Source organism: Mesoplodon bidens (genome assembly GCF_964165515.1).
Source record: "Mesoplodon bidens genome assembly, chromosome: 10".
Taxonomy (NCBI): Eukaryota; Metazoa; Chordata; class Mammalia; order Artiodactyla; family Ziphiidae; genus Mesoplodon; species Mesoplodon bidens.
The window spans coordinates 67,252,601-67,270,959 of record NC_138172.1 but is presented as its reverse complement, the minus strand read 5'-3'; the positions used below and the strand labels follow the sequence as shown (position 1 = coordinate 67,270,959).

At 43.8% G+C, this 18,359-nt stretch overlaps 1 protein-coding gene across 7 annotated transcripts in view; it reads right to left on the bottom strand.

Moving 5' to 3' along the window:
- Positions 1 to 18,359, bottom strand: part of ANKS1A (ankyrin repeat and sterile alpha motif domain containing 1A) — a 188,739-nt gene that overhangs the window by 59,788 nt on the left and 110,592 nt on the right. For all 7 annotated transcript variants that reach the window (XM_081245311.1, XM_081245312.1, XM_081245314.1 and 4 more), the window contains one exon: positions 16,205 to 16,794. In XM_081245311.1, the coding sequence (XP_081101437.1) occupies positions 16,205 to 16,794 (590 nt within the window). The remainder of the gene's footprint in view (positions 1 to 16,204; positions 16,795 to 18,359) is intronic.

Here is an 18,359-nt window from a genome sequence, read left to right as displayed (position 1 = left end):
GAGCACCTCAATACATAAGGCAACTGGTAACAGCTACAAAAGAGGAAATCGACAGCAACACAATAATAGTGGGGGACTTTAACACCTCACTTACACCAATGGACAGATCATCCAAAATGAAAATAAATAAGGAAACACAAGCTTTAAATGACACAACAGACCAGATAGATTTAATTGATATTTATAGGACATTCCATCCTAAAATAGCACATGACACTTTCTTCTCAAGTGCGCATGGAACTTTCTCCAGGACAGATCACATCTTGGGTCACAAATCAAGCCTCAGTAAATTTAAGAAAACTGAAATCATATCAAGCATCTTTTCTGACCACAACGCTATGAGATTAGAAATTAATTACAGGGAAAAAAACGTAAAAAACACAAACACATGGAGGCTAAACAATACGTTACTAAATAACCACGAGATCACTGAAGAAATCAAAGAGGAAATCAAAAAATACCTAGAGACAAATGACAATAAAAACACGACAATCCAAAACCTATAGGATGCAGCAAAAGCAGTTCTAAGGGGGAAGTTTATAGCTATACAAGCCTACCTCAAACAACAAGAAATATCTCAAGTAAACAATCTAAACTTACAGCTAAAGGAACTAGAGAAAGAAGAACAAACAAAACCCAAAGTTAGCAGAAGGGAAGAAATCATAAAGATCAGAGCAGAAATAAATGAAATAGAAACAAAGAAAACAGTAGCAAAGATCAATAAAACTAAAAGCTGGTTCTTTGAGAAGATAAACAAAATTGATAACCCATTAGCCAGACTCATCAAGGAAAAGAGGGAGAAGACTCAAATCAATAAAATTAGAAATGAAAAAGGAGAAGTTACAACAGACACCGCAGAAATACAAAGCATCCTAAGAGACTACTACAAGCAACTCCATGCCAATAAAATGGACAACCTGGAAGAAATGGACAAACTCTTAGAAAGGTATAAGCTTCCAAGACTGAACCAGGAAGTAATAGAAAATATGAACAGGCCAATCACAAGTAATGAAATTGGAACTGTGATTAAAAATCTTCCAACAAACAAAAGTCCGGGACCAGATGGCTTCACAGGTGAATTCTATCAAACATTTAGAGAAGAGCTAACACCTATCCTTCTCAAACTCTTCCAAAAAATTGCAGAGGAAGGAACACTCCCAAACTCATTCTATGAGGCCACCATCATGCTGATACCAAAACCAGACAAAGATACTACAAAAAAAGAAAATTACAGACCAATATCACTGATGAATATAGATGCAAAAATCCTCAACAAAATACTAGCAAACAGAATCAAAGAACACATTAAAAGGATCATACACCATGATCAAGTGGGATTTATCAGAGGGATGCAAGGATTCTTCAATATATACAAATCAATGTGATACACCATATTAACATTTAAGAATTAACATTTAAGAATAAAAACCATATGATCATCTCAATAGATGCAGAAAAGGCTTTTGACACAATTCAACACCGAGTTATGATAAAAACTCTCCAGAAAGTGGGCATAGAGGGAACCTACCTCAACATAATAAAGGCCATATACTACAAACCCACAGCAAACATAATTCTCAATGGTGAAAACCTGACAGCATTTTCTTCAAGATAAGGAACAAGACAAGGATGTCCACTCTCACCACGATTATTCAACATAGTTTTGGAAGTCCTAGCCACAGCAATCAGAGAAGTAAAAGAAATAAAAGGAATACAAATTGGAAAAGAGCAAGTAAAACTGTCACTGTTTGCAGATGACATGATACTATACATAGAGAATCCTAAAGATGCCACCAGAAAACTACTAAAGCTAATCAATGAATTTGGTAAAGTAGCAGGATACAAAATCAATGCACAGAAATAGCTTGCATTCCTATACACTAATGATGAAAAATCTGAAAAAGAAATTAAGGAAACACTCCCATTTACTATTGCCACAAAAAGAATAAAATACCTAGGAATAAACCTACCTAGGGAGACAAAAGACCTGTATGCAGAAAACTATAAGACACTGATGAAAGAAATTAAAGATGATACCAACAGATGGAGAGATATACCATGTTCTTGGATTGGAAGAATCAATATTGTGAAAATGACTCTACTACCCAAAGCAATCTACAGATTCAATGCAATCCCTATCAAATTACCAATGGCATTTTTTACGGAACTAGAACAAATCATCTTAAAATTTGTATGGAGACACAAAAGACCCCGAGTAGCCAAAGCAGGCTTGAGGGAAAAAAACGGAGCTGGAGGAATCAGACTCCCTGACTTCAGACTATACTACAAAGCTACAGTAATCAAGAAAATATTGTACTGGCACAAAAACAGAAACATAGATCAATGGAACAAGATAGAAAGCCCACAGATAAACCCACGCACCTATGGTCAACTAAACTATGACAAAAGAGGCAAAGATATAAAATGGAGAAAAGACAGTCTCTTCAATAAGTGGTGCTGGGAAAACTGGACAGCTACATGTACAAGAATGAAATTAGAACACTCCCTAACACCATACACAAAAATAAACTCAAAATGGATTTGAGATGGAAATGTAAGACTGGACAGTATAAAACTCTTAGAGGAAAACACAGGCAGAACACTCTTTGACATTAATCACAGCAAGATCTTTTTTGATCCACTTCTTGGAGTAATGGAAATAAAAACAAAAATAAACAAATGGGACATAGTGAAACTTAACAGTTTTTGCACAGCAAAGGAAACCATAAACAAGACCAAAAGACAACCCTCAGAATGGGAAAAAATATTTGCAAACGGACAAAGGATTAATCTCCAAAATATTTAAACAGCTCATGCAGCTCAATATTAAAGAAACAAAAACCTAATCCAAAAATGGGCAGGAGACCTATATAGACATTTCTCCAAAGGAGACATACAGATGGCCAAGAAGCACATGAAAAGCTGCTCAATATCACTAATTATTAGAGAAGTGCAAATCAAAACTACAGCGAGGTATCACCTCACACCAGTTAGAATGGGCATCATCAGAAAATCTACAAACAACAAATGCTGGAGAGGGTGCGGAGAAAAGGGAGCCCTCTTGCACTGTTGGTGGATATGTAAATTGATACAGCCACTATGGAGAATAGTAGGGAGGTTCCTTAAAAAACTAAAAATAGAATTACCATATGATCCAGCAATCCCACTACTGGGCATATACCCAGAGAAAACCATAATTCAAAAACACATGCACCCTATTGTTCACTGCAGCAGTATTCACAATAGCCAGGTCATGGAAGCAACCTAAATGCCCATCGACAGATGAATGGATAAAGAAGTTGTGGTACATATATACAATGGAATATTACTCAGCATAAAAAGGAAGTTGAGTCATTTGTTGAGATGTGGACGGATCTAGAGACTGTCATGCAGAGTGAAGTAAGTCAGAAAAACAAATATCGTATATTAACGCATGTATGTGGAAGCTAAAAAAATGGTACAGATGAGCCTGTTTGCAGGGCAGAAGTTGAGACACAGATGTAGAGAACAGATGTATGGACACTAAGACGGGAAAATCGCAGTGGGGTGGGGATGGTGGTGTGCTGAATTGGGCGATTGGGATTGACATGTATACACTGATGTGTATAAAATTGATGACTAATAAGAACCTGCAGTATAAACTAACAAAGAATAAAACCAACTAATACTAAAGTTTCTTTGGGTTATTTGTATGGAAATATATTAATATAAATGTTTCAGACATTACATGAAATTTCTAAAAATCTTATATGTTCTGGTATAATGTTATAAGTCATAATTCTAGTTATTATTTTAAAATGTATATCTCAGAAATAACTAAATTTCCTTGTCAATTGCATTATTATGAACTTGCATCAAATCTTTAACCATGGTCATTTTTAAGTCTTTTGTCATTTACAGACAGTTCTGGGTGTATTCTGATGCTTTTGCAAATATGTTCCTATAAAAGGGTTTCATCTTCAAAGAATTCATGGAAAGGACTCTGACAAGTACAGGTTTCTGGTAACTGACTATACTGCTGAACTGAATGAATAAGCATTTTCAGAACTCTAATGGAAAACTGATGAACTCATAAAAGTGCTAACAAAAGATGAAGATGAAAAAAAATTAATTACATGGGACTGAGTGAACTGATGAGGATGATTATAATTTTTGTGACTTTCTGTTTGAATTAAAAAAAAAATCCCACAAGGACTCAGAGGCAAAAATTTACAAATCAATTTTCACTGCAAAGTAAAGGAGCTGTTACAGTAGAGGATTACTGGGCTGAATGTCAATATTATGACATAGTATGAGTGTGTTTCGTAATTGCAATCATTGCTGCTTTTGTTGTGGTCATCCATTTACAATGCTTGGTGTCAGTCTATTTATCTCTTGTAAAAATAAAATACAGTGTGTGTGTGTGTGTGTGTGTGTGTGTGTGTGTGTGAAAAAGTCATTAAAGAAAAGATTGATAGATTCATTTATATAAAAAATTTAAATTTCTGCATGTTGGAAAAAAAAACAACCAATCAAACTCCAAATACCATAAACAAAGACAAACTCATATCACAGATAAAAGGTCAATTTCTTCAAACATAAAGAGCTTCTACAAACGAAAAGAGATCGATTCAAAGAAAAGAAAGGAACAAGCACAGTCCAGAAAACAGGTTTTTTTTTAAGCATATGAAAAGACAGTACCTCACTCTTAATAAAAGACACCCACTTCAAAACTATACTAAAATACCATTACTAACCTGTTAACTAAAAAGAGATTAAAAAGCCAACAACCCCCAGGTTGGTGAGGTGTAGAGAAACAGGTGCTCTTTGTGTGTATGAGAGTAAATTTAACATGCATAAACCCTCTAAGATACCTGTTTACCTTCTGGAAATTTATCTTAAAATAACTTTGTATAAGGATATGCATTTCAGCATTACTTTTCATTAGTGTCGACTACAAAAGATGCACGTGAGAGTTACAAGTTTGTTTTTTTTTTTTTTTTTTTTTTTTTGCAGTTCGCGGGCCTCTCACAGTTGTGGCCTCTCCCGTTGCAGAGCACAGGCTCCAGACGCGCAGGCTCGGTGGCCATGGCTCACGGGCCTAGCTGCTCCGCGGCATGTGGGATCTTCCCGGACCGGGGCACGAACCGGTGTCCCCTGCATCGGCAGGCGGACTCTCAACCACTGCGCCACAAGGGAAGCCCACCAGTTAAGTTTTAATGGGGGCAAAATGAGGACTACAGTCCGGGTGTCAGTATTTCAGATAGCTCTGAGAAATTGCTCCAAAGAGGTAGGGGGGAAGGTCAGTATATATGTGATTTTAGTGAAGGAGGAGTACATGTAATCAAGCACATATTTTTTTTGCAGAAGATTTCTGCTGGTCTTGTGAAGGTTTACTGCTCGTCATCACCATGAAGGATTTCAGTGCTTTTCTAGATATGCGGAGATACAAGAATTGGGCTCACAGAGCTTCCCTGGTGGCGCAGTGGTTAAGAATCTGACTGCCAACACACGGAGACACGGGTTTGAACCCTGGTCCGGGTAGATCCCACATGCCGCAGAGCAACTAAGCCCGTGCACCATGACTACTGAGCCTGCGCTCTAGAGCCCGCGTGTTGCAACTACTGAAGGCCACACGCCTAGAGCCCGTGCTCCACACAGCAATAAGAAGCCCACACGCTGCAACGAAGTGTAGCCCTGCTCGCTGCAACTAGAGAAAGTCCGCGCATAGCAACGAAGACCCAAAGCAGCCAAAAATAAAAAATTAAAAAAAATAAAAAAAATTGGGCTCGTAAAATCGCCTCCTGAAAATATCTAACTATCTGAAGACCTGTTGTGCCAGTTTTTCCCAGAGCACAGAGTGCCTCATTTCTGCTCTCCATCCTGAACTCCTTTCAGGGGGTGTTGAAAGTCAGCAGCTGCAGCAGCACATGATTTAATCCTTGTAGAGGTAGATGGCAAGTGCCGATGGCAAGTGCCAATGGCGAGTGCCAATTTGTAGCTGACGTTAGTAAAAACTTGGTAACATCCAAAATGTCCATCTACAGGAAATGATAAATGACAGTATATCCATACTACGGATACGAAGTATAAAAATGAAAAGGAAACACTTCATACTGAATTAGAGTGATTTTCAATAAAATACTATTAAATGAAGAAAGTGAGGTTCTGAGTAGTATGTATAACATGGCACCATTTATTTTTAAAAGAAAGAAAAATATTCAACGTGTCTGAAATGCTTACCGATGCACAGAATATTTCAAGGAGTATGTAGGAGAGATACTTGAGAAACTTGTGATAGGAACTGGGTGTCTAGGGAGCAGAGAGGGAGGGAGACTAAAACATTATATATTCTTCAGTACCTTTTAAATGTCAGCCATATTCAGGTATTATAACTCAAAAAAAAAATCCCCGGGTATAAAAATTCCATTTCCAGAGTTGGCTTTGCCTAGACTTCTATCTGCAGTTGGATATGGCAGTTGAGACAAATATTCCCACCAAGGGCACAGAGACAGCTCAAGACTTTGGGGTTTGGCTATCCCCACCCTTGACGTGCTCTCCTCTGCCACTACACCCCAAGATCCACAGCGTTCTCTCCTGTCCTATGAGCCAGCACAGAGGTTTGGCCAGCCCCTGAAGATAAGCTTCTCCAGGCTCATCTGCCTTCTGAGTGTCAGTGAGGAAAGCTATTTCCCCAGCATCAAAACCCAGGACGGCATGCCTAAATGCATAACAGATACAAGGCAGCCTCCTGGTTTTTTGGAGGTCCTCTTGAAAATAACTAGCTCCAAAGTAGAAAGGAACTGGAACACTTATACAAAACATACCGTTTCAACTGAGTTTACAACAGCTTCCTAGTTGTTTAAATCAGGACAGGCAAGAACAGATTGCCAGACAAATTGTCATTTGTAGGCCCCTAGTGAGCTTACGCAGTTTTCCACCTGTCCAGATAGATAAACAGGCCGCTTTGAGTTATGGACAGGTGGGCCCTGTGGTGCCAGAGACTGGGGTCATTCAATCTCATGAGCAAGACAGAGCAGGATGCCTGGGGAAGAGCGCTCAGCACCTTGGCCCTGCCCAGAATCTTCAGGTCACAAGCATTCCTCTTACCCACTGGCTACCCCCTGGTGGCATCAAAATGGAACATTCATGGGGAAGAAAGCAGGACAAAGGAAAGTAAAGGAACCCTAGGCAGGGAGGGCAGTGTTCCATAAAAACACAGGCTGAAATAGGATCACATCTCTGAGGGCACGAGCACAACACTGGCATCCAGAAAAGAGCTCTGTGTTGTTGCTGAGGATCATGGATTCCAAACGAAGCCCAAGTGAGGTCCAGATTAATTGCTTTCCTAGGGTCTTACATAATGAAAAGCCTGTCCCTCGCTATCTGGCTGGGTAATTACTTAGCTGCCTCTCTGACCACACAGCACATCTCTGAGCAAACTAAACTTCTCTGGGGTCTATTCATTTCAAGGAGGAAAAAACATAGAAACATAGTGTCCTATGAGAATGTAATGAAGCCAGCGTGTTTAGTGATACTTCATGGGGCTCCACGTGAGCCAGAGGTGATGAGGGCTGAAGCAGCCAGCAGCAGGTCACCTGGGCAGATTTACAGGGAAGGAGCAAGGACAGACCAGAGGCATCAAAATGCTTGGCATGTCAACCTGAACCAGACCCAGCCCCGCATGCACTACACACTCACTAACTAGGCCACCACAGTCCCTGGGCACAACTGACCCCTAGCTGGACACACCAGATGTAAGTAGTTCACCATCTGAAATAACACAGAACCTACACATACGTACGTACGTACACACACACACACACACACACACACACACAATCTCTGTACCTGGCACCTCAGAAGCTCCCTCTACACCGACCATCCTAAGTCCACTCAGGGTCAGAGAATGTCTGAGGCCACCAGTATCTCACACTCTTGACTGTAATTAACTGTTGGGAACCCGTGGGCTTGGGGCTCCTATGAAGAAGCATTTAAGATTAATCAGGGCATCAGCCCCAAGATGCCTTCCAGGGCATCAGCAAGCACCATTCTGTGCTCCAAACGATGGTGCCAACACCTGCACTCATCTACCCTGACTCCTTAACACCTAGTCAGCTGTCCTCCTCTCACAGGAGCTACTGTTTTCAGATACCTGGCCATTTTCTGGTCTAAATCATTTTTTTTTTAAATTTATTTATTTATTTATTTTTGGCCGTGTTGGGTCTTCCTTTTTGCACGCGGGCTTCCTCTAGTTGTGGCGAGCGGGGGCTGCTCTTTGTTGCAGTGCACGGGCTTCTCATCACGGTGGTTTCTCTTGTTGTGGAGCATGGGATCTAGGCGCACGGGCTTAGCTGCTCTGCGGCATGTGGGATCTTCCTGGACCAGGGCTTGAACCCGTGTCCCCTGCATTTGCAGGCAGATTCTTAACCACTGCGCCACCAGGGAAGCCCTGGTCTAAATCATTTTGAATTCCCTTCGTTTTGCCTTATAATCCTGGTTTTTAGATTTTATTTCTGCTTTGAGCATGTAATGCACCCATGGAAATGTATTTCCTAAGACAATGACCTAGAACCCAACTCCTCTGTCAGAACCCACCCGATGATCCTGGCCCAGGATGACGACAAGGATAATGATCAAGTTTGAGAAATTCTTAGAAATTCAGATTTTATTCTAGTTCAATAGCTTTAAAAATACATGTATGTATATACGTGTGTGTATACGTGTATGTGTGTACATATGTATGAACATACACATGTATGTATGTTTAAAAAGTCCCCAACACAGCTTAACAGAAAAAAATCAGGGGGAAAAAAAACAAGATGAGAAAAGAAGCAGGTGGCGATAGTGGCTAAAGAGAAAGATAAAGGAAGTTAAAGGTAACAGTCAGGTAATAAGGTATATTTGTAAGATAATGTAAATGTAGAATGGAATTTTTTATTGAAGTATAGTTGAGTTACAATGTTGTGTTAGTTTCAAGTGTACAGAAAGTGATTCAGTTATATATATATATGTATATATATGTATACGTGTGTGTGTGTATATATATATATAGAGAGAGAGAGAGAGAGAGAGAGAAAGAGAGAGAGAGAGAGAGAATGGAATTTTAAATTTCTCTTACAGGAGAAATAATTGTGTACAAACAGAAGCAGCAGCCCAGTAGCTCTGCTCATGCTCTGCCCACACCCACCCAGCTCCCTCTCTCCTCCTTCTCAGAGGGGTCTTCCCAGGCTGCCCCACTGAACTGCAGCCCTGGCCTCCACCGCACTGTATGCCTCTTCTCAGCTTTATTTTTCTTATTAGCACTCTTATCACCAACTAGCACACTATGCATTTTACATATTGTCTCCTTTTATTGCTCTTTCCCCTCTAGCCTTCTAGAAAGTCAGTTCCATGAGGCAGGGGACTTTGTCTGTTTTGTTCACTGCTCAACCCCAGTGCTGAGAACAGTGCCTGGAACATAGCAGGTACTCAATAAGTTAGTCAAACGAATGAATAATTATGATAAAAATATACCTCTATTTTACATTATTTCCAATTGTGTGAAAAATACCTCTACTTGTTTCTCAAACAATTGCTTAGAATAACATAAGATAAACTACTATTCCCAAAATTATATAAAATTACTCAGTCTGTATCCTACTGATGCCATGACTAGAGAAAAAGAAGCAAGAGATACAAAACCAGAACCAAAGTATATAAAGAATGTCCCAGAAAATGTTTCTTTCTGTAATTCTCAGCATTTATATGCACTGGAATCAAGACCAAATTCTTCTCATATATTCACCTACATTCACTGTCACTCAAGCTCTTGGTCTGGTGTTAACAAAGCAAAATGTAATGAAACGAAAAAGAGGAGAAAAGGGAAATTCTCACCTTGCTAGCAATTTCACACATACCACAAAATCGTACATAGTACTTGATGGTGCCTGTCCTGACGCAGTTAAATGGAACCAGACTGTTTGTGAAAGGTCCAAGGACAGACAGTGTGGGTGGTGGCGTGGAGGGTGGTGGAGGGGAGGTAGCTTACACCACAAGCAGTAAGTGTTCTGTAGAATACAAAAATGGGTGAACCCTGGCAAGAATGTTTTAAAGAAAGAAAATAATAGAAAAATCCTGGTAGAGAAGGCTGAGAATGACTGGCTGTTAGAAAAGCCCCTCCTTGATGCCACCAGTAAAAATAAATGAGAAAAGGAGGAAGAAAGTAAAAAGACAGGAAAGAAAAAAAAAAAGATAGGAAAGAACACAGATGAAAAGGGGAGAGTGAGCAAAGGGAAAAAAAGAGATTAAAATAAAGAAGCAAGATGAGTAAAAAGATAGGAAAAGCGGCAATGACACAATCTGGAGAAGCAGAGAAAAGCGTGAAAATGAGGAAGGGAAAGAGAAAAGTCAGGGTCCCAGAGGCCCGGGATGAGGAGTGGAGGGGCAGCAGCCGGGAGGGCACCCTCCCAGGGCAGGTCCCAGCCGCCTCGCCCTTTCCAGCAAGCTGTCCAGGGGGAGGCATGATGTCATCAAGAGATGGTCAGGAGAGGCTTGGGTGGGGGTGGACATACCAACCTTCTCATCACTGGCCAACTGCAGAGCCAGGACTGACTCCACCTTATTCACAGCACTCTGGTGCGTCTTCTGTTAGCACCAAGGCCATGGAGATGCCTATATATATATATATATATATATATATATATATATATTTTTTTTTTATCGAGGCTAAAAAAAATCACTTGGATTTATCAGACAGAATGGCCAAAATTGTTTATTCAGGACTGCCTATAAAATAAGTGAGATTATTTTAAAAATATGAAAACAAAAACACCTTCAATCTTACCAGACCACTTAAAACCAAAGGAAATGTAGAGGTTCTAGGATAAAAGTTGTGACTACTGTATATACCCAGAAGCAATGTAAATAGACACTCCAGGCTCCAATCTGTCCCCAGAGGTAGGAGGGTCACATTCTTGTTTAGAGTGGGAGGGCTGTGCTCAGCAGAAAGGACTACGTGCTTGTTTACATGTTAAAGAACAATGCAAACTGCAGAACAGTGGTGTGGAAAGTTTAGCCACTGTCAGCGGAAACTCAAGCCCAAATCTCTCTGTTTTACATCTAAGTCATTCTTCTTGCACACCTGACTCTCAAGGGTTAAAAGCAACCAAAGCCTCTGTGGAGTTGAACCAATCAGTGTTTCTCTTGATGACATCATGCCTCCAACTGGACAGCTTGCTGGAAAGGGCGAGGCGTGTGGGACCTGGCCTGGAAGGGTGCCCTCCTGGCTGCTGCTCCTTCCCTACTCATGGGGAGATTCAAGGGCCAAGGGTCCCTGCAGCTACCATTTCAGACGAAACCAGGACATTCCCCAAATCCCTGGCCAGAGATTACTCTCAGTTTGCACAAAATGCATATGAAGCATGCCCCTGCACTTCACCCATTTCTCACTAGTTTAAAATTGATGAAAGCCGATTACAAAACATCACTTAAGCCTTTAGCCAAGTTCTAAATGACTCAAATGTTTACGCCAAGTAGACAAGCAGTCTTCTGTGGTTTTCTCTTTCCTAAGCTTCAATCCCATTCAAAGGCAGGTACGTGAGAGACTTATCTGACCCCTTAGACTTGTTATATATTCAAACCACTATCTGACCAGGAGGTTATTTCTGTTCTTCTTGCGAGGTGTTTATTTCGGATGTGGATTGCTGTTGCCGCGTGTGTGTGTGTGTGTGTGTGTGTACACACACCTGCGGGTGCATTGTGCAGCGCAGGAGACTGATTCAGGAGCACACAGCTGAAACGCTGCAGACACTGCCAATACCGTGGAAGGAGAACAGGTTTCTTCCTTAGAGTTGGAAGTGGGAAAGGCTTCGAGTTAAATGATGAAATTCTCCTGCCTCCCAGCACCCTGAATATCCATGCCTTCTGGTTCATCTGCAAATGAAGATTAATTTACAATTTACATGCAAGAGCCATGTTGACTGCTCCAGCACAAAGCCATCTATGGTTGTTTAGAGTTGATAGAAACCCATGCTAGAAATGTCCATATCATTCAGGGTCCCTGCAGGAAAAAGAAGGCACATTCGAACTGGGGAACTGAAGGAGCTTGATAAAGGGATTATTTATACAGGTTTGCCTAGGGGATGGAGAGTAACAAGGGATGGGAGCTAGTCACAGCCAGGAGCCCCAGACCAGGAGGGTCCAGGGGAGGGGCTGGTTCCCAGAACGCAGAGAGAGAGCAGCTACTGGGAAAGGATCTCTCACGAGACTGATGGTCTTCAGCAAAGGGACCCAGCCAATCCAAGATTTCCTTGGCCTAGTGATGCAGTCCACATGGGTCGGCCTCCTGGGGCACACAGGCGGGTAGAGAGGGTAGGGAATGCACTGAAGGGCAGAAGGAAGATGCCCTGCACAGTGTCTAACAATCGGAGAATAGCTTAAAGAACAACAAACTAACTAACCTTATGATATAACCAGGGATAGAATACTATGCTTTTTAGAATGAGGATCTGAATCCAGATCTTACTGACACTGCCACGGTATGCAGCCATTAGGTAAGAAAAGCAAATTATAAATCGGCAAATGTACTGAGACCTCAAATTTGGATATACATCAAATGTTAACAGAGGTTAACTATGTAGAGAGATGTAGGTGATGTATCACCTACACTCCTTATCTATATATTTCAAAGTTTTATTTAAGCTTCTCAGTTTAACTTCTATGATGTCCAAGGGATCATTAAGACAAAGAGGGCGCTGACTTGACTGCAGAACATGGAAAGTATCTACTGAAGCTGGGATTTAGAGCTCCTCTTAGGCTGAGCACTTTTAAAAGCAAACTGTTCCTTCTTTGTTACCAGAAATTTAACAGAAAATACGGAGAATACAAGTGTCAGTAGTGGATACTGTCTCAGAGGTTTCCCTTAAACAGGCTAACTTTTAGAAGTCCTTGGTTCAGGGCAATCGACAAGGGCCGTGTATAACACCTATGAGGAGCAGGCTGTACGTGGACAAAGTGACCATCCACTGTGCATATTCCCCAACTATACATCATTATCCCAAACACCCAGCCAATCAAGTGGCCACTGCTGCCCCGGATGCAGAAGGTACATCGGAACAATAAACAGTAGAGAGGCTGCAGGTTGCTCTCTAACCTCTCCTCTCTCAGGGAGCCAGGCAGAAAGGCTCATTAATTTCTCAAAGAACAATGCGGTGGTGGGGGGGCGCCTGCCCTACTTTGCCAGGCGGGGCGGGCTCTTCCGTCTTGGGTGGGGCAGACTAGTGCAGGAGGTTACAGGCTGAAGGGCTTGAACTCCACCACTGGACCATCCACACCAAAGCTCTGCCTTTTTAGAGGTCTGAAGATACTCCATGCCCCAGTTCTCTTTCTCCAAAGCTGCAGGCACAATAATAATATTAAGATCTACCATTCACTCAATATTTTATGCATACTAGGCACTGTGCTGGGCAGTGAAACACATATCTGATTGGTAAAAACACCTCTGAAACACAGATTTGACCACCTCTGTTTCACAGATAAAGATAACAACACCGAGGCTTCCTGGGGCCTCACACATGAAGGCAGAGGCGATGGAGCTGGGGCTCCAAGCGGGATCTGCTGACTTGGGAGAGGAGCCCCGCGTGCTACCCTGCACTGCCTTCCAGGAGCAGCCTGGCTAGCCTGCACGCAACTCCATCTGTGCTGGGATCGCAGCTGCCTGGGCCCAGAGCCCTCCTCTTCCTCCCAGGCCCCAAGGTGAACAGCTGAGCTGGTCCACAGCTGCTTCACAGCAGCTTTCCCTACCTCCTGGGGATCTAACAACGACGAAGAAAAAAAATCGTGTGAAGCACAAGATACAGGCAAAGCAGCCTTCAGGCATGGGTCAGGGTAGTGGCGAGCAGCCGTTAACTAATGCCTGCTTCTAGAGAAGCCTGCCCAAGCCCTGCGTTTAGGGCCAACTAGTGGGGGAAACACTCCTGAAGTTTCTCTTTAGACAGAGATAGCCACAAAAACCAAGTATAATATGACTCAAAAACAATGTTGAAGGGTTACACATAAAGGGCCCTGTTAATGTTTACTACGCAAGTAAAGCTTGATCTTCTGAATTCTTTCCAATAAGACCTCAATTGCCTTTACTTTTTTCAAATTTAAAATGCAAAAGTGCTTCTGGTGGTTAGCCACACTACAGCCTGGGCCAGGACACCTAGACCTTGAACAGTCCCTGGGTTCACTGGATCCACCTGCAATCTCTACCCACAAAGGAAATATCAGCATATAAACCTCCTCTCATCAAGATGTCAGGAGACCACTGATGTATTAGCCCAAACAGCCAACTTCAATTAAACTGGGCTGTGCCTCGGTGATTGTGTGTTGCTTTTCCAGGAGGAAATGGTGGAGCCCATAACACTGCCTGGAAATGCTGCATGCCAACAGGGCCTGGATATCCCGTGAAGAATCGCCCAGCGACTTCTTGGGGTGGAGGATATGCTCAGGGTAGAGCCAATAAAGAAGATTATGGTTAGATTGGTAAAGCTGTCTTCCAGCCCATTTGGAGGATTCTGAGATATGCCTTGATATCAAATCAAATACTCACTTCTCAGCCTCATGTTCAAGGTCCTCTCACTGTCTGGTCTCAATTTCACTTTCTACCATTATTTCTTACTCTCCCTGTATAAACTCTACACTCTGTAGAAACCAAATGACCTAAGCTTTCCCAGCTCCACACCCTTGCTCATGCTTTTCCCTCCACCTCAGTGCCCTTTCTTCATCCTATGGTTTCAATCTGGTTCTAACCAAAACACTTGGTTCTTTAATTCCATGTCCAATGCCACTTCTCTGGGATCTTTCCTAAAGCCCCTTTCCACACTCTTGTACCCCTCGCCTCTGCCCACCCCACCCCCACTGATGTTTTTCTCTATTGACCTCTCCTGCCATTTCAGAGAATATTGCATTTATCTTACTCTTAAGCTGCCTTATCCTATACTTGACTGTAGTAAAACTCCATTTTGAAAAACAAAGGTAGAGCACACTTTCCTACAAACACCTACTCTCCTGTGTGTAATCCTCTGGCCCCAGGAGCTCTTGAACACAAACTGATTTTTCTTAAGTGGCCTGCCATCTAGTACAGGCTCACCAAATTCTGGTTTACTAAATAGTGAAGACCTTCTCTGGCACAGGATCTTCCTGTCCCTGACTAAACAGAGTCCTAAACCTCATCATATCTGGAGATGAGTGCTGGAGGAATCGGCCCCGCCCTGTTCCCACATTGGGAATGGGATTAGCTTTGGTTTACATAACTTTTGCAGCTGCAATCCGGATGGGCTGGGTAGGGCATTTAGTCTACAGAGTGTTCAAATGGACATGCCAACTGCAGTGGTCCCCTCCTCTTCAAGTGCTAAATTCATGTCTTGAAAATGTTCCAGGGAGACAGATCCAGCCTGCTTCAAAGTCAGCTTCCTCCTAGCAAGAAGCTTTCAAGGGTAGTACTTGAACATTCCCTGCGTGTTTACCCATCTTTGAGAAACACATTCTTCTGCCCAGGAAGACATGTCACAGGTCACTGAAAAATATCTGGGCACATATTTCTAACTATTCTATAACAATGGCTATGAAAGGAACCTGGGCCTCAGACTCCAAATGTTTTCTCCTCACTAATCTCTCTTTGTTTCCTGAACCACCTAGCCCTCTGCCCGGCCAACCCAGGAATGTGGGATGGGCAGAACGCTTCTTCGGGGAGATCGTTCGGTCTTCCTGGGAAACACAGTAAGAATAATCACGAGCAGCGGGAAACAGAAAATCCCCCTTCTGATCCCCTTTCAGCAGCTTCTCCCAAAGCCCCCTCCCCCCAACTCAGGATCTTCCCTCTTCCTCCTGAAAACTCATAGGAAGCACTCTAGCTCTTCTGAAGCATCTTCAGGGTGAGCCTGGCTCCCTCAGTGGGGCTTATGGGATCCAAATATTTCCAAATAGCTTATCATTTCTAGGAACCGCCTCTCCCTCAGTCCTGCTCTGCTGGGCCTCCACCCTCCAGATTAACCATGAGTGGACCTGTCCTCTGCCACACAGGCAGGAAGACCCCTGACCTGGCTCCCTGGCACCTGCCTCCCTCCCAGCTGTCAGAAACACTCTGGTTGAAGTGCGAGGGAAGCAGGGCAGCCCTGGCCCACATCCTGGCCTGGGTGTCAACACCCAGGGAAGCGCGGGGGGCTCAGCCAGCCCAGCTCTCCGAGACGTCACGCGGCCTTACCTCATCCCACTCAGAGGCAAAGGAGGGAGACTTCTCCAGCCTCTTCTTCCCGATGCTGCAGTTGGACAGGGACTCGCTCCGGCTCCCCATCGTAGCGTCCTCCGTGGGTGAGCAGGTCAGGAGATCAGAGTCAGACTTGGACAAGCTGCGGCTGAGTTTGAGCTCAGCTTTGGGTCTGCCGGTGGGAGGGGCTCGGCTTCTGGCCCCACTCCGGTCGCCTTCTTCCTCGGCACCCCCAGGGCGTGGAGATGCAGTGCGCGTCGAAGTTTCGGGGTGCGTCTGGCTGTGGGCGGGAGGCAGGCCAGCCGGATAGCCCACTCTCTTACTCCGGTCCGGCAAGCGGGGCACGGAGGCTCCAGACACGCGCCCGCCCGTCTCCTCCAGCTGCATGCCTGCCTCGGGGCGGGCACCCTGCGCGGGGGACCCTTCTTGATGGCTCTGGCCAGGGGCTGGGAGCAGCTGGAAAGGGTCCTGCCCCGCCTCACACACTGGGGAGGAGCCGTGGAGGAGACCTGAGAACTGCTCCGGGACCTGCCCGTCCTGCCCCTCTGCAGAGTCCTGGCTCCGGCTGCCGCTGCTCCGCCTGTGGTCTTGGAGTGGACGGAGAGACAGAGAAATAACAAAATTAAACACGGCAAAAACCAACAAAGTTCCAATGCAGCAAGCGCACGGCCGAGCAGAGGAATTCAAAAACAGAGGGAAAGAGAGAGAAGCTGGATCGGCTGGGGAGAGGGCAGAGGGAGAGAAGGGGAGAGAGGAAGGCAGAAAACAGTTTCATATTGTTCTTAATGTCCAATTTGTACCCAAAGTCAGAGCATTTATGAAATTCCAAACACTGGCCTGATTAATGCTATCTGGCAGCCTTCCTTGTTGTTAGATTTCTGTTAACATTAACAACCAGACCTTGCTATATAAGGCGACAAGAGGTGCTAACTATATCCCACAGAAAGGACAGAAGTGAGGAGAGAGTGAGCGAACACAGAGCAAAAGTGAGAGAGAGAGAGCACGCGTGCGCACGAAAGAGAGCAAGCAAGCACAAGCAAGCGAGACTCACTCCTGGAACATCTGATACATTTCCATAAAGGCCAAAGTGTTATTTAGAGCCACCCGCCCCCCACACCCCCCCCCCCCCGCCTTCCTCTGGCAAGCAGCAACAGAGGGAAAAAAATGGAAGTCATGATCCACAACCTGCAACTTCTGGAATTCCTTAACTGAAAGTACAAAACAAACCAGCAGAGAAATAACTGCTTCCTTCCTCAGAAGGGGGCGATTCAGAGTTCCACGCCTCATCCTTCCTTCCTCAGGGAGCACAGACTTTTCTACTTTTTTTTTTCCCTCTCTTTTTCTTTTCTTTTCTTTCTTTCCTTTCTTTCTTTCTTTTTTGTTTTTGTTTTTGAGAATGTACACATCTCACTCCTTCCAAAGCCTCCCAGCTGCTCCTATTTGTTTAAGTTTAACCTTAGTAGATCCACTGAAATCAAAATGGTCTGATTTGTCAATGCCAAGAGACATGTGCAGTTCTCCTGAGACGGCCCTAACATCCCAGAAACCTGACACTACTGGCTCGTGAGGCCAACTACTACTGTACACTCCCCCGAGGTATCAAATACCTCTGCCCTGAGGTAGCATAAATAATTGACCAAATCAGAGTCCAATATCAGTATCACACTGGGACACCCAAGGGGCTCTCCCTGCATGAACTCAGAACCATTAGAGATTTTAACCCACATCAGCAGGGCAGATGACAACCATGTGTCCAGTACTAGCTCACATTCCACAGCTAATATTGAACTCTACTTTCTTTCTTTCTTTCTTTTTTTGCGGTACGTGGGCCTCTCACTGTTGTGGCCTCTCCCGTTGTGGAGCACAGGCTCTGGACGCGCAGGCTCAGCGGCCATGGCTCACGGGCCTAGCCGCTCCGTGGCATGTGGGATCTTCCCAGACCGGGGCACGAACCCGTGTCCCCTGCATCGGCAGGCAGACTCTCAACCGTTGCGCCACCAGGGAAGCCCGACTCTACTTTCTTTGTGAGTGGAATCTACGGTATATACACCAAATGATTCCCTAGTCTGCCCCAAGCTCCCCAAACTGTTCATGAGAGCAGAGAATCTTGGAATCCAAAGGGTCAAGTTCAACTATTTTTACAGATGAGAAA